At 35.5% G+C, this 16987-nt stretch overlaps 1 protein-coding gene across 1 annotated transcript in view; it reads left to right on the top strand.

Moving 5' to 3' along the window:
- Positions 1–16987, top strand: part of LOC136264092 (uncharacterized) — a 167986-nt gene that overhangs the window by 130971 nt on the left and 20028 nt on the right. The window contains exons 71-81 of the mRNA XM_066058781.1: positions 383–562; positions 624–790; positions 846–936; positions 5902–6163; positions 6994–7133; positions 7185–7383; positions 11297–11448; positions 11501–11626; positions 11677–11732; positions 11783–12108; positions 14299–14483. Of these exons, the coding sequence (XP_065914853.1) occupies positions 383–562; positions 624–790; positions 846–936; positions 5902–6163; positions 6994–7133; positions 7185–7383; positions 11297–11448; positions 11501–11626; positions 11677–11732; positions 11783–12108; positions 14299–14483 (1884 nt within the window). The remainder of the gene's footprint in view (positions 1–382; positions 563–623; positions 791–845; positions 937–5901; positions 6164–6993; positions 7134–7184; positions 7384–11296; positions 11449–11500; positions 11627–11676; positions 11733–11782; positions 12109–14298; positions 14484–16987) is intronic.

Below are 16987 nucleotides of genomic sequence, written 5' to 3'. Positions count from 1 at the left end.
ATAGTGCCATCACAAAACGATATAGTTGTACAACAGCAGTCCATTTGAAATTTTGACATGGAAACCTATGATACATAAAGCTATTACTGTATATGTACAGTTTACTGTATACACGTACAGTTTTTGAGGGAAATCAGTTTTGTGGATTTCATGGTTGCTTAGCTATTCACAAAAAAGGTTAACTTAATAATAAGTAACCTGAGTGAAACAAGTGTTCCACAAAAATTATACCATGCGAAATTTGTTAATCTGCAAAAAATACATATCTTGTAATTTGTATGTTTGTGATATACTTGGCACTGGTTTGCATACTTGGTACATTATCACAGCAAGCTAGTACTCAATGATAATTGATAATTCTTGTATGTATATGTTGTTACAGCTACTAGACATTTCTGATGACATTAATTGCCTAGTTACAACTCAATCACACTATGACATAATGTTGATGCATTTAATTGAGAAATATGGTCCACGAGGTGTCTTGAATAAGTTTTCTGAAGAGAAGAAGGAATGGTGGAATAGCTTTCAATGCTTTCAGTATGTTAAGGAAATACTGGAGGTGTGAATCAATATTGACTAAAACAACAGTGTCTCTTTAATCGTTTGTTTTGTCTATTTAGAATACTCCTTCTTCAAGTAGTCACCTATTTCCGTTTATTGTGGGCAGCAAAAAAACTAAGCATCAATTCACTTCAATGTACAAAGAAATATGTGGTAACCTTTGTAGCATATCAGAAGGTGATTCTCAAGCAAAGCAAACAAAATTTTTAAATTATGTGCAGTCAGTGTAAGTGCTATGCTCATTATCTTAATTTTAATTACATCTTGTAAATTTGTAATAGCATTAGAAATGGCGACAAGAGTTATGACAAGGTTTCATCTCTTCGGATGATGATATGGCTCTGTGTGTATTATGAGTTCTACTGTAAGAAGGTACGTATAATGCCATCTATTGAGTCCTATTACCAACATGTCATGTAGATATATGGTTTATACCTATTTAATCCAAAAACAGCCAAGCTGCAAAAAAAGGTTGTGGTCTTCAAAAAAGCCAGAGTAAAAAAAAGATGTGAAATCTAAGGTGGTGGCCAAGAAAAGGCTGTGATAGTAAAAGTTAATGACAAAATTTTAATAACGACACATCAGGTGAATATGAGTTGCCTCCTCACTAGGAATCAGCACCAAATTCACCTGAATTGTCGTCATTAAAATTTTTGCCATTAACCTACCATCACAGCCATTTATTAATTGCAACCTTGGATTATTCCTGGCCTTTTTGAAGGTTGCATCCTAGGTTTCAATTCTTTCTGTAGAGAGATTACGAATCGCTGTTCAACTACATACAAACTATTCACCATGTAGTCTAAGAGTTCAGTACAAGCCTCCCTATAGACATTTTAGCTATATGTTCCCTGTAGAGTATTCAGCTGCAAACAGTTCTACCTGTGTAGTGGTAAATGTGATTATGATCAATCAACATGATTGTAAATTACAAATATACACAAGTAATTGAGATATCATTCTCCCTCATAATCCTTATTCCTATAGTAAAGAATAAAGACATGTTAAAGGCAATACTGTACCTAAAGCTGGCCATAGGCTGGCTTTAGATTATAAAAAGAAGTGATAACTAATCTAAAACAGCCAAGCTGTATTTGGGACACAACTGAAATATGCCGTTTTGTTCATATTATTATTATTATTATTATTCATAATGTTATTTTGTTTCACTCATGTACAGCAAAAGTTATCCACTTTTTCAAGCTACTGTAAAAACCTTATACGTAGCCATCCTTCCGCATGTCCATGACCTATTAATAAACCCGCTCCGTATTCCACAGATCGCCAACCACTTTACACCTCGAATTTTTTATAAGTTCTCTTCACCATTCATGGTTGGCAGCAGTTCCATATAATAAAGAAGCTGTATAGCAATAAAATTACAGGATTCCGTTGTGTGAGCTCCTCTAGGCTCCTTTGGGGTTTGTTGTAGCATTAGTCAAGGCTGAAAGCTGCAACAGCACTTCTTACACTTAAAAGGTTGTGCATAGCATCTCTGCATGATGAGTATAGCCTATTTCTTCTGTATGCACACACATGCTCTCTCAGAGACAAAACGAAGTGATAGTGCTGATACCAGAGATTATTCATTGCTATGATCATAGTTTCTATAAACCATATTTCCTCTCCACGCAAAGCCTAAAGTTGGGTGGAGTCACTACCGTAAAGTGGGAAATTTTCGAGGGATGAAACTGTCGCGAACCAGTGCAAAATCCATTTTTTGTGTTTTTTTAATTCACAAAAGTCTAGAAAACAGATTTGGTAAGCTAATAGCTATGTGTATAAACCCAAAATATTTTGCGATCATATTTTCACTAAGCTATCACTGTACGTGAAATTCACAAAAGTTTTGTTCCTTGAAAATTTCTGGCTATACGGTACATAGTCTTGTTAAAATTAAAACTATTTGTGAGAGCCATATGTCTGACTGCATTGTGTAAACAACATGACTTCATGCTGCTGAAACCCATAGTTTGCATGACATTTCAGCTACACAGTATCTGATTTTGTTGTTGTGAATGATGTGTATGCATGCAGATTAGCTACTGCTCAGTCTACAGACTAACTGCATGTGATGTAGTATGTGAAATAATTCATTTGTAGATGTCATGCGTTATTGTTTGTGGGAAGCCATATCTATTCATATATGTCCATAGCATAGATTTCACTGTGGCATACCCAATGGATACAATACAACAGACTCTGCACAAATTTATTATGTATCTCTTTTCTGACATTATATCTACTGTGCACCATAATTGTTCTCAGTATAATAATTGTAGTCCATGCACCCTGGAAAGTCTCCATACACTGTATATGATTCCTATTCTGTATGGTCTTTGCTGAAATGATAAATGCACAAAACACTGAATGTTTACTATATCCTTGTCAGAGTTCCAAGTCTTGTGACAAGTAGCTAGCTTAGTATCATACCATCTGGAGAGTATTTATGTACACTGCATGAAGATACTACAATAAATAAGTGTCCTGACACATGTAGCAAGACAACAGCTGCTCAATATTAAGAATGTGTGTAATGTACATGTGTAGTCTTTGTCCACAGCCAAGAGCAGTCACGTAAATACACTAATAATGCAGTCAAGTGTGTCTGATAACAACGATGCTTACTGACAGCCACTAATGTAAATTGCTATACGTATCTGCAGCAATTATCATTGTCAATAAAACAAATCCATTTCTGCATGGAGTAATAAAAAAGTACACAAACTAGATGAATAAAAAAATGAAAATTTTAAAACGGGAATAGGGATCGCTGAAAAAAGCCATGAAACAAGAAGGGATTGCTGGGGTGGTAATGTGAACCACAAATCCCTATTTTGACTCATTTTAAAATGACACAACATGTACGTAACAAAAGATTTGTGACAGAGAGTCAAAATAGGGATTTGTGGTTTGCATTATCACCCCAACAATCCCTTCTTGTTTCTCAGCGATCCTATCTTGTTTCATGGCTTTTTTCAGCAATCCCTTCTTGTTTCACAGCAATTTTCAGCGATCCCTATTCCCCTTTTAAATTTTTAAATTTTTATTCACCTAGTATAAATGATTATAACTTTAGAATGAAATCACCTATTAACTTCAAATAAAAACTAAGTTGTTTCATTCAACAAGATCTTTACTTTGGCACAATTGTTTTACAAGTTAATTAATGCTTCAGGGAGTTAAAGACAGACATGATTAAATTTCTGGGCAAAAATGGCCATAAAGGTCACCAAAAAGTCAAATCTGCGATGACACTATATCAAAACGTTTTATGTCGTGAGGAGTACTACTAATATGGAAAGGTTCATACTTTTATGAAAATGTGCAGGATTTTTGCACTGTGCTGCTGCATACATTACTCTACAGAGAGTGATCTCTCTATGGGGTGACCTGAACTTACACAGGTCTGTTTGTTTCTAGCTGATCTCTCTGTAGGGTGACCTGAACTCTCTACAGGTCTATTTGTGTCTAGCTGATCTCTCTACAGGACAACTTGTTTCTAGCTTATCTCTCTACCGGGTAACCTGAACTCTTTACTGGTCTATTTGTCTCTAGCTGATCTCTCTAAAGGGTGACTTGGTTCTAGCTGATCTCTCTACAAGTTGACTTGTTTCTAGCTGATGTCTCTACAAGGTGACTTGTTTTTGGCTGAACTCTCTAAAGGGTGATTTGATTCTCTCTATACAAGGTGTTTTGTTTCTAGCTGATCTCTCTACAGGTTTCCAGCTAAGCTCTCCTCAAGGTGATTTATTTCTAGCAGAACTCTCTACAGTGTGTCTTGAAACGTAGTTGAATGCTCTACAGAGTGACTTGTCTTTCTCTCTGATTTCTTTACATGGTGAATTATTTCTAGCTGATCCAGGGTGACCTGTTTCTAACTGAACTCTCTACAGGTCAATTTTTTTCAGCAGATCTCTCTGCAGGATGACTTGTTTCTAGCTGAGCTCTCTACAGATTGACTTGTTTCTAGCTGAAGTCTCTGCATGGAGACTTGAAATGCAGTTGAAGTTTTTGCAGGTTGACTTGTTTGTAGCTGATCTCTCTAAGGGTGATTGGTGATTAACTGATCTCTCTACAGAGTGACTTGCTTCCAGCTGATCTCTCTACAAGATGACTTGTTCCAGCTAATCTCTTTGCAGAGTGATGACTTGTTTCTAACTGACTTGAAATGCGCTGAAATCTTTACAGGGTGACTTGTTTCTAGCTGATTTCTTTACAGGGTGGCATGTTTCTTGTTGAGCTATCTTTGGGTGACTCAAAATGTAGTTTAACTCTCTGCAGGATAACTTGTTTACGTTTTCTCTCTATAGTTGAACACTTTATGAAGTAATTTTATAGTTGACTGCTCTATTAGAGTATCTCAATCTCACGCTTGCTACACAAAGTTGGATTTCTTGTTATAACTTTGTGGTATTCCTCTAAACCATTGAAGATGATTAATCCATCTGTACACTTATTTTCAAATCATTCCCCTGAGCAGTTTGTCTGGTAGGCTTGACAAGTCTTTGTCCTTTATTAGGTAATCTTGATTGCATAATTGTTATACATTATTGGGTTTTTTGTTGTATCTTCATGGTCTTTAGCTCAATTTCTTTTAAATTACAAAAGGTTTGATGTTTAATAGTTAACCTATCCATGTACCGATTTTCAGCTTCTTACCACACCCTGTAGGTGCGACAACATATTGGTGTTATTTTTCATGAATAATCACTAATAACTCCTTGACTGCTTATCATATTACATCCAAACTTTGCACCACGATGTGCCCAGTGGCTACAACCCTGCTGACTAAATTCCCAGTAACTTTTTCTTTGAGGCTCTATAAGATTTTGTTTAGCTCAGTACATACACATATATCCAAATGACTGTTTTATTGCAGTATCTCAATCATTATTCTTATTGTTTTAACTTCTGCATTGGATTTTGAATGCTGTTAAAGAAAGCTAAGTAGCTCAATTCGGTATAGAGTATTACTCATGTTAAGGAAATGTCCATGAAGATAAGGTTTGTCTCTTTCAGGGAATTACCAAGTTGTGAATGCATGCAGTTGTGTTTTACAAGTTGCATAAAGCCTGTTGAGTATCAACATTAACTTCCTTGGCCACACATCACTCCGTGTGTGTGCCATTAACTATAGTGCACAAAAACATAATTACAAGTGTAAGGATAATAAGAAATAAGCTAGTATGGTAGCTAGTAGGGTCAGTGCATTAAAAGTGCTGAAACAAGGTTCTCTTTGTTACTGTAAATTTACTGTATATATTTTTTGTGTATACTTATGTAAAATCAGTAGGTAAACAGCTGTTTATTGTAGTTCACAATATTATATTTTAGAAACATTGTCGTGATGTAATCTTGTTACTTGAAAAGTCAAAGGATGTTCTGAAGTTAACGAATGAACACATTAATGTCCTAACTTGTTTTCTTGATCCTACTAAAATGATAAAAATAGAAGAAATTTCCAACCCGTTGAACTACAACGATAATAGATTAGAACTAACAAGTGCAGGAGAAGTAAGGAGAATAATCCCATCTGGTAATGTTGATAAACATGATGCTATTTGGAAGTTCTTTAATCCAAGGCAGGATTATGAAGGTACACAAGTATATAAGAGATATCCATTACCTAAAATACTTGTGGACAGAAATACAATGTAGTCATTGTAAAGTCTGTATGTCAGCACATCATTGAAGCGGTACAGAATATACTGTAGAGTTGGGTTGCTAAGTGCGTGCACTTATACCTTTCGGATAATCTGGTAGGCACACATGCCTTTAAAATAGCTATGGTGTGTTTAACATGGAATCACTATGTTGTAATAGAGTAGTTAGTAATTCCACGCCATATTTGACTCCATTCCTGAGTGAAATCCTTTGTGATGAACAAAGCAAATTAATTTTTGTGAAAGGAGACGTAAGTACACGAGGAGACATTAATTTTCCAGCTTTTCTTCTCATGTGTAACTCTGTCTGATTGTGCTTCACATTTGGCCATGTCCACTGATCATCCATGGTTAATCACAAAAAATGTGTATGCACTTAACAAATAATATGCACTTAATAGATACATGCGCTTAACAACCCGACTCTACGGTAGTTTAACTTTGGAAACTAGTACTACACTTAAAGTCAAGTAGATAAATTGTTGCCACCGGTATACAGACATCTGAAAGACAATGTGTACAATCTGATATAGACTTGTACATGTATGATTTTCATATCTTTTATTGACAAAATTATCATTTCCTTCAGCAAAGGTCTATGCAGCAGCATACGAACCTTGCTCTGCACCTTTTATGATATCTTGCAAAGGGTTACAAGAATCAAAGATATGTGCTTGTGTTTTGGGTGGCAATTCTCAAATAGGAATATAATTATAATGCATTGATATACGTACTTGCTTATGTGCTTGTATGTATTCTACAGATCCATCAGATACTGATCTACGTCATGCACTAGCTAATATGATTGCAGTTGTGTTTGCTCTACCAAGTCGTAGTAACCATATTTGGTATCACATGTTTTGTCCTGGAGAGTTAGAAGACTCTCATATGACTGGATTCATGGTAATGCTATCTGTTCATGTATATATAAAATTGCAATGGCATATTCTTTAGTATACTAATACAGTCAAAAAAGGAGGTTTAATGTATGACTGTGGATGTGAGTTAGATGAAGATGGCCAATATGGGAGGAAGGATTATGCCAGAACAGACACACTCAGTTTACCCTTATGGTATTTGATGTTGTGGACCAACTTTGGTGCTTTCTGTGTTGGACTGGTGACACAGCCCAACGTAATGGAACAATTAAATGGTATAAGTTTAAATTGAAAGTTGTGCAATGGTATCTTCATTTTACAAATTTTGTCAAGCTAAAAGCTTAGTTGCAAATTACCATAATACTACTACTGATCATTATTATTTCTTGGGTATGTAGTAGCTATCAAAACATTGCTCTGTTAAGGCAAATCCAAATAGGGCACAGGGGCGGGGGATGTCTGCATGCCTCATTCTCCCACAAATCTATTTTGCATTTAGGCCACATAGCATAATTTATTGCACCGCCTTTCTTCTTACGAATTTTTCAACCATTGGTGACTTAATGCATTTAAAACAAGTTTTTAGTTAATACTTAACTATAGAGCAGACTAAGATCTTTCAGTTTGAGTCATTTGAACCATCAAATTCAGCTATATCTAGTTGATACATAATGAAATATAGATCCTCTGGCATTGTTGGATGAGAAACTTACCTTATATTTTTAATTCTTATTTTGCCTGTTTTTATTTTGTTGCTGAACTCTAAGCATATTTTTGCAATATAGAGTGTTTTAGTCTTTCAATAAAATATCTTGCTGAATTGAAGAGAAGAATTATGTGCCATTTTGGATTTATTATACAGTTAGTTCACTTTTTACTGTAACTGCATTTTACTCTATCCTGGTTTGTCAGCATTTTGCTCTTTGCTTTTGATGCTTTATTATCTGAAAATTCTATCCACACAAAAACAGCCAAGCTGTATAAAAAGGGTACGGTCTTCAAAAATCCTGAGTTGTGAAATGGAAGGTGGTGGCAATGAAATGGCTGCAATGATGTGGATGATAATAAATTTTAGTAATGCCATATAAAATTTATTATTATCCATATCATTGCAACCATTTCATGGCCACCACCTTTGATTTCACAACTTTTCTCACCCAGGCTTTTGAAGGCCACACCCTTTTATACAGCTTGGCTGTTTTTGCATAGATTTAACTTTTTTGTATTGTATAACCTATGCGCATATGGATTTTGAAGTTATTCTCATAAGCAGTTTACCATGTATGCAAGACAACAAATTGCCTTGCAAATAATCATCTATAGCTCTATGACTATTAATCAGATTTGCACCAAACTTGGTGCCATAATATGTTCTTAAAGTGTACCAAAGCTCAAGAAAACCAAGTTATGCATTTGTATTTTATAATGGTTTTTGTGAAGTGTGCGAAAAGAATAACCTAAGCCCCCCAAACCCCCTAAGCGAAGAAAAAATAACTGAATTTTGAAGGTTTATATTTCATGATTGCGTTAGGTAATCTTGCTCACATTTGGTATGTGAGGTGCTGAAGGTGGAGGGAATTTGCAGCATAAAAATTATTTCAATTCGAGAAGGGAACATGGAACTACGTATGCAAAAATCTTGTTTTGTTTCTTCCTGTAAATATACTCATGGTGTGGCGCACCGGCTTTCTTGGCCGTATGACATGCTACCGTGTATCTTGATATGAAAGAATCCCTTATTAATATTCTCTAATAGCGCAGTTAGTTCTTTTTGTGGTAGTCTATGGACTTAATGTTACCATCTACATTGTAAACTTTGTCAGTTTTTGTTGGCACTGCTACAATTCTGTCAAATCCATTCAGAACAGTTGGCTCTTTAATGATGCCAGGTGGTATTTTACCACTCCACATTAAATACCAGCTAGCTAGCAAGACCTCTATAAAGTTGCCTTATTGCTGTGTTAGGAGTATAAATAGTGCATGGGAAAACAGAATTCCTCCACATTGACACTTATACTGTACACTGTACACCTGCTGTTGCATTTGCTGAGTTTGTACATGCGAATTTGTATTTAATGATCGCCACATCCACTGATGACTGTTTAAGATTATGGAATTTAATTTAATAACAATTGAGCATTGATTTTACTGTACGCTGGGGGGTTCCAAATCCAATGCAAAATGTGATAGAAATAGCCATCCGTGCATGGAGCAATTTTAGTGTCTTGATTAGCTATTATATTACCTAATTCAATAGGTTTGTGTGGTGGTAGTATTAGTGCCAAAATCAACCAGTGCTAATATAGTTCTGTGTTTGTTCATTAGCTATTTTTCTCTTTTAAAATCACCATTGTGAGCTGCACAAACAAAGATTGCTAAGCAGGTAGCAATCATACAGTACCGTTCTTTGGCCAGCTAACTGCAATGCTATATTCTCACTTCATTATGGCCTTCTTGTGGTGATGCTTACTTTATTTGATTTGTATTGGTGCTATGCTGTGTTACAACTAATTGTAAAACTACAGTAGCACATGACTGATTTGTATAGTAAACAAAGTAAATTTTATTATAGTGGAACCTCTGTTATCCGAACCCCTTGGGACCAGGAGTCGTACATAAGTCTGAAAAATGAAACTGTGTATAAAACAGCATAAAGAATATTGGTAACAAGTTGATGTTGTGCTACTTCTAAAAACTAGGTGCCATGCAGCAAACAAACCTAACTAGAATTAATTAACAGTAATATTTATATTGGGTTTTGCTTTGTTGTTACATATGCAATTGAATTTATATTTTGTAATTGATGAAATATTTTGTAATTCTGTAATTATGTTGCTAAGCACTGCTAAGGAGCATACCTTGAACAAAATACTTTAACCCACTAATAATGCACAGAAGTATTTTCTTAACTGTTTTGTAGTTCATCTATAACATTTCCTTACACAAATTCTCCACGCAAAGCCTCAAAGCTACTCTTCATTTTCGTTTGCATATGTACAGACACGCCCCTTTTCAACTCGAAGGAACTCGTTATACCCGGTAGCCTAGGAGGCCAACTGTATTTTTTTTGGCTGTTTGAAGTCAGTAGAGCTCTTTAGGTAGGCTTTCACCACGTCCTTATAAACTTGTTTCACCCGTATTTCAAGCCAGCATGTATTAACTGTCTTAAACCAAGCTTACCTGCCCAGAAATTTAATACAGGCTCTATTTATCACATAACGGTTGTTTTTAGAAAACAAACTTTTTTCTCACATGGGTGTGGAAAGACAAACAAATATACAAACATATAAACAAACATACAAACATACACACACACACACACACACACACTTTTCGGAAAACAATTTCAGTAAACCAGGCGCGTACTCACAGCCGGCCTATGGTTGGCTGTGGGCATGCACCTGGTTTAAAAATATCAATATTGGTCAATTACCTTGATAGAACAGTCACTACTCTAATAGAGCAGTCGTTTCCATAGTTTGGTTAGCTGAGAATCCAGATAAGTGGGGGTCTGGATAACTGAGGGTTCCACTGTATTTGTTTGTTAGTACAAATTAGACACCTGGTGGTTAGATGCAATTTGTGACTGGGCCTGCGAAAACAGGGTATGTGGGCATATAAATTTACCTAATTTTTCAAACTTTCATGACTCACAACTTCTGAATTCATCATGGTATGGTCATGCAATTTTCAGACCTAAGTTAAAATTTAATTGGCTATATAATACAATACAGAATGTAAATATCCTGTTCCAGTACTGACAAATGTCCTATTGTTTGTGTCAGAGTACTAATAAGAATAAATACTTAGGTTTAAAGGAAGAAAATCCATCCCTCCTGGAGGAGACTGAGTGTGGTGCTCGACTAGACATTGGGTAGCCTGCAGTTTGAATCCTTGGGTAGGAGGGATTTTTTTCCTTTCTTTGGCCCTTTTCTGTTTCACTTTATTGTTAGAAAAGTTAAGTAATCATTAAAGTCTCCAGTTCCTGTTAGGTTAGGATAATCTAAAGGCTGCAGCACATGTTGCTGTCAGACCTTCAGTGCTGGATACTGTAAAATACTAATTTAGAATAAGTGCATCATTTGTGTCCACATGCCCTGTTTTTGCAGGACTGGTCACATTTTTTGATTCACAATGTTCCCTGTTTAACGTTAATTTTGAGATTTATGGATTGTTTTCTTTATGAAGGTCACATACTGTCTGATCAGATGTCCATTAGAGAGTACTGTATGGCACAGTTGAAGTTTGTATGGCTGTATATGAGGACCAACTTAAAGTTTGTGGGCAGTGATGATGAAAGATCATTCTTTATTATGAAGTCCATGTACATGCTGTTAATGGTATGGTATGATAGTCAGCCTTATTTATTGCCATACTGTAAATTATAAACAGTTATATCAAGATGGCAAACTTCCCTTCTCTAAAGGAAGATTTGATGATCTGGACTCACTTAATACATACGAAACAACATGGAACACATGTATTTATGAGCCTTCAAAAGCCAATTTACAAGTTGAAGTAAGTATAGATTAGAAAACTGAGGATATTTTACAGTTTTGTGTATGTAGTTAGAAAATCATTCATCTGATTCAATGTGGAAGCTACCAGCTTTTCAGAAATACAGGTATTTATTCATATTTGCAGTTGTACAATTTGTACTATAATTTGTCCTAGGACTCTGAACCAACAGTACCCTTATTTAGCAACAAAGATTATGTACAACAAAAATCTTGTTGCTGCTAGAGAAGCTCATAAACTTAATGATACTCACCTTGTTGTTCTTCATCGATTTACATGGGAGTATGATAAGCTGCTATTGGGTGGAGCTCTTCTTCCAGATTTGGTGGAGTTCTACCAGTGGATCCATACCCACCTGTCACATCTAGTGACTTATGAAAGAGCATTGAATATCACCATTGGAGATGTCATAAGATTGAGTGCTAAACGATACTCCCCTAAACTCCATGAGCATCTTACCAGTCTCTATCATAACTTTAGTAGTAAGTTATTATTCCTTGGGTAACTATTTACAAAAATTAGAAATTTATAAGCTAGTAGGGATAAATGTAATAAAAGTGCTGCACTTTAGGTACTAAATTCCTTTGTTACAGTACTTAATAGCCCAATGTCAATAAATTAGCACATCAGGTGCTAATTTATTTTGTTTCACCACATTTTATTGTAATAAATTCCTTACAAAAATAATTTGATTGTTGACTTTTGTAAAATAATTCATCATTTGTTTATTACAATTCATCATTTGTTTATTACAATTCATCATTTGTTTATTACAATTATATACTTTGTGGGAAAGATTTACGCCGGACATAAAAATGTGCCCGTAACATTAGTCACTGTCAAGTTAGTTTTCAGCTATGCTACATAGTCCTACCTACAGAGAAAAACATATGAAGTCTCCTGCAGTCAAACCACTTATGTACTTTGACCATCGTGAAGCATAATTTAGAGCAATTGCTGACAGCACTAGCCAGCTGTCAATACAACCAGACTACATATCATATTTTGTGTGTGGGTGGGTAAATCACAACACATGCAGACAAAGCATTATGGGTCACTCCTCCATAGGCACATTTGGGCTAGTCTGGTACCCTTTGTCTTTCATGTTACAGAGGAAGAGAGTCATATAGTACTTGTGCATCTACCATGTTAGCAGTGGCTGAGCCAATCAGATCAAATTCAAGTATACAATTGACTCTAAGCAGAACCGCGCACATTCAGTACTCAATTTTCTGAAATTCTGTGAGTAGCACTCAAGCACTATCCATTTAAATAACTGTAAACAGCCAACTCTATACATGAATACACATCCAACAAAACATTGCACCCAGAATACGTTCCCTATGTTTGCCAATATAGTAAAAATTATTATTGTACATGCAGATGTTGCTAAAAGCATGAAGAAATCGCATGAAGGTATGAAATTAGCCTGCAAATGGTTGTAGGCATTGCCTACATACCTGTATGCAGCAGCCAATGTACACGTGCATGAAAGTGCATGAAACTGGAAGTACTAAGCGAGCCAGTAGCTGTATGCAGCATAAATTAGCATGTGCAAGTGTGACAGTAAAATTTACATCCAGAATCACATACACAAAGTGTGGTACATATTACTGTACATACAAGAGGTAGCTATGTAGCAAGTCTGCAATGATTATAGGGATTGAGTTATGGACTCTTGGTTACAGGTATGCAGTTGCCATGTGAAAGATAATAGACATGTATTGTCAACTTGTATAAACAGGATCCCTATACTTGCATTAAGATGATATTGATCCAATAAATGTGGGTAGTTTAGAACCTTCCATCCAGCTACAAATACATACATAGATATGTGTACAGAAAATGTATAATTATATGCTGGGAAATTAAGGGTTAATTAAGGTATCATTTTGTAATCAATACCGAGTCCTGCACAGTTAGGAGTTATTCTTGATTTATATCATTGACTTGATACCAGATTTTTCAAAGTATGATTACAGCTGTACCATCTCTCTAAATTTTGGAGGGATATCATTCATGTAATTGTTTAGTATGGTGGTTCTATTATCTAGTGCATTCACATTAAGCTAATCCTCAAAATAATTGATTATGCAAGGCTTGAAATTTGGCTCATTCCTTCGTGATCTGCTAAAAATTTCAAATCTTGTCATCCAAATGTTCAACGTTTTATTTATAACCAATCAAAGTTTTCACCATACATTTCCTATGGTGAAGCCGTAAAGTGCGCTGTCTGATGTGACCCTGTCCTAAATTAGTGCCACATGTCTGCTGTTCACTGTCATCACTAATCATCTGATTTGCTGTAGCTTTAATAAAAGATCATTTTTATTGGCTGTTTTCTCTCAACATGGAACAAAACGTAGAGTGATCGATCACAAAGGTTTATATATTCTTGCTAAAAGATTAATCAGAAACCTAACTTGTATAGCACAAATACAGTAATGGTTGGCCATTTAAGCTCCTATATTATGCTACAACAGTATTTATTATATCGTCACATTATGCAATTCATTCAGTAAGCACTCACCAATGATGATCTATGTTTAAAAAACAATTGTAAGGACAAGTCCTTACTAACTTAAAGTTCACAGTTAATATCTTCCTCATTACAATATGTTTTGGAAAAATGAGATCATTGTTTGAATCTCATACATATGCTGTATTTTTAGAGAAGTACAATGATTATGTAAAGATCAGTGGAGGAATTGTTGGAGAAGCAACATGTGATAGGACTTCTAAACCTACTGATGCAAAATCTATTGATGATAAGACTCCTTTGATCAAATTTCTTAGCCATGAAAGTGAAGATATCACCAAATATCATGATTGGCTTTATTTTGTTCTGATGGATATTGTAAGTACATGCACATTAGATGAATATCCAAGCAAGTTATAGTAGAACAACTCCAGCACTATGTACTGTTAATTTTCTTGTCATTTATGTAATTCCTAGATTTTGTCCATTGTGACTGTATTACCATTATTTAAGACTGGTATTTTTGGTGTTCAGCATTTAAAAATCACCTGTTTTAAAGTCATGCATTCTGATTGTATTAACTTGATGTGTTACTATGTATATAAATAAACAATCACGTTCAGAGTCTGAAACCAGATGCTGAATAGTTCCCTGTACTGTTCATACACTGTAAATTCAGAAGTGTGATGTTCATACTGATGGTATGACTCCTGCGGTCGCTTAGTGTGATACTCATACTACAGAAGTATGACGACCACACTAAGCGACCGCAGGAGTCATACCATCAGTATGAACTTCACACTTCTGAATTTACAGTGTACTGTATGTATGGTAACTGAGAGGTTTGAAACAACAGGAAAATGAATTGACATGAATTTGCAAGCTTTTACAGTTTTTAAAAAATGTCTCTGTACACTTATGAACCATTTATGCATATGTACACATTATTGGTTTGCATGCATGTCTACTTGGCTTTTGTATATTCACAAATATGTGCACGTACCTTGAATGATTTATATAGGGTGAAAGGAAAACTTTTGTGACCATGCAAGTTTTCCTTACAACAGCAAATTGAATTAAAATTGTGAACCACAGTAGTGGTTCATAATAGAGAGATCGCCTATGTTTTTCCAAAATCCTAATAGAACACTCAACTAAACACCACTTAAGAAGCGCTAGAAGTTAATTTGGAAGAAGTTTAGGTCTACTAGCAAAGATGAAGTCAAAAAGACTTGATAAAGTACTTTCATTTAAAGAACTGAAATCTGCCATGTTGAGCCATTTTGTTCATCTTTTTAGGATTTTTTTCCAACAGCAAAATGTGCATACTTTTTGGGGATAAAAGCTACCTTCCTATGTCTTTCTTCATGTCTTTGGCCTATTTTTAATGCATATTGCCATGTTAACATCCACGTTCAAGCAAATTTGCTTCTTTTAGGTTCACTTTGGCGTTGACTTTCTGACTTAGTCTCTGCAAGGGTAACCAATGTGTTAATATGTGTTGATAAGTATCCAATTTATTCACACTAACATGTTCATTTGGAAACCTTATCATTACCTACATTTTATTATATTAAGAGTAGCAATGATTATTGTGTACCACTAGGTATTTGACTTATTGTGATTACCTAACTAAAGCCATACTACTGCTACCCACAGCATGCTATATAATGTCCATAGTTGGATGAATCAAAGCTGTGTAGTACAAAGTATGCATTCAATAATAAGGAAACAATACATGGAGCTTAAATATCTGTAAACTAAGTTACCAAGTTAATGTTGAACATGATAGCAGCATCAGGAATTTGATCACGGTGGACAGTAATAGGAATAGTTGTCCCATAATAAGAATACTTACACATGCACAGACGCACCATGTGCTCAACAATTGGCAGTGGACAATGTGTACCATCAGCCAGCATTATGTTGCGGATGGAGATGAGCACCCAGGCTGATGATGATCTGGATTCATGGTTGTTTGGTTGATTCCAAGAGTGGCCGTAGCTTGGTTGCGCCAATGATGCTGGCTGGTTTGGCTCCGAAGATTGCTGGGCTCCAAATGACATAATGGTCGGGTGTGAGGTGAATGTTAGGCTGTGGATAGTGTTTGTTGTCGCCGCTGGTTCTTTTTGGTGAGTTCGTTCCTTTTCAGAGCATTTGTTTATGTGTACAAAGTATGATTGTGGCTAGTTAAGGAGTTCCTGACGTCTGACACAATTGGCGATTGCTGCATTTGGTGTTTGCAAGTGCTTTTCTTTTCTAGTAGCTTCACCTTGTTTAGCAATTGTGGTGGTCATGAAAGTTCTAGAAAGTTGCTGACTGGTTTCTGGTCTCAAGATACCTTACCTTTACAAGGTTATGGAAAGCTTTCAAGGGTAGTATGATAACTATTTTTGGAAGCGTTTAATACGCTTGATTGCTTTAAAAGCCCAGTTTTGTGAGAGTTTGTAATAAAGTAAAGGTTTTTTTTTACTTGAATAAGTATAACCTCCTTAATAAGAAGCTAATGCCTTGGAATAATTGAGAGTATATCATTATCTCTTTTCATGTACTCTGAGAGTTGGGGTCATTACCTTGGAAATGTGATTTTTTGGATGTACAAGTGACATGAGCAAGATGTAATTCAGCTACAAAAGCATACTTTGTTGTAGTGTCTTTGCTTCAAAGGCACTTCCCATGTACCTTTGTTCATGCTGTCTCTATAGTGCTGTCTGGGCCCAAAAACGCAACCAATATCGAAGCTGAATACACTGTGCCTTGAAAAGAAGCAACAAGTTACAATTTTTGGATGAATTTTCCATTTTATATTACTTGCTACTTAATCATGTAACATATTATATTACTCGTTACTGCAAAAATAATGTTGCGTAAATGTAGTGCAT

This window comes from Dysidea avara, chromosome 8 (genome assembly GCF_963678975.1).
Source record: "Dysidea avara chromosome 8, odDysAvar1.4, whole genome shotgun sequence".
NCBI lineage: Eukaryota > Metazoa > Porifera > Demospongiae > Dictyoceratida > Dysideidae > Dysidea > Dysidea avara.
This window is presented reverse-complemented; position numbering and strand designations above follow the sequence as displayed.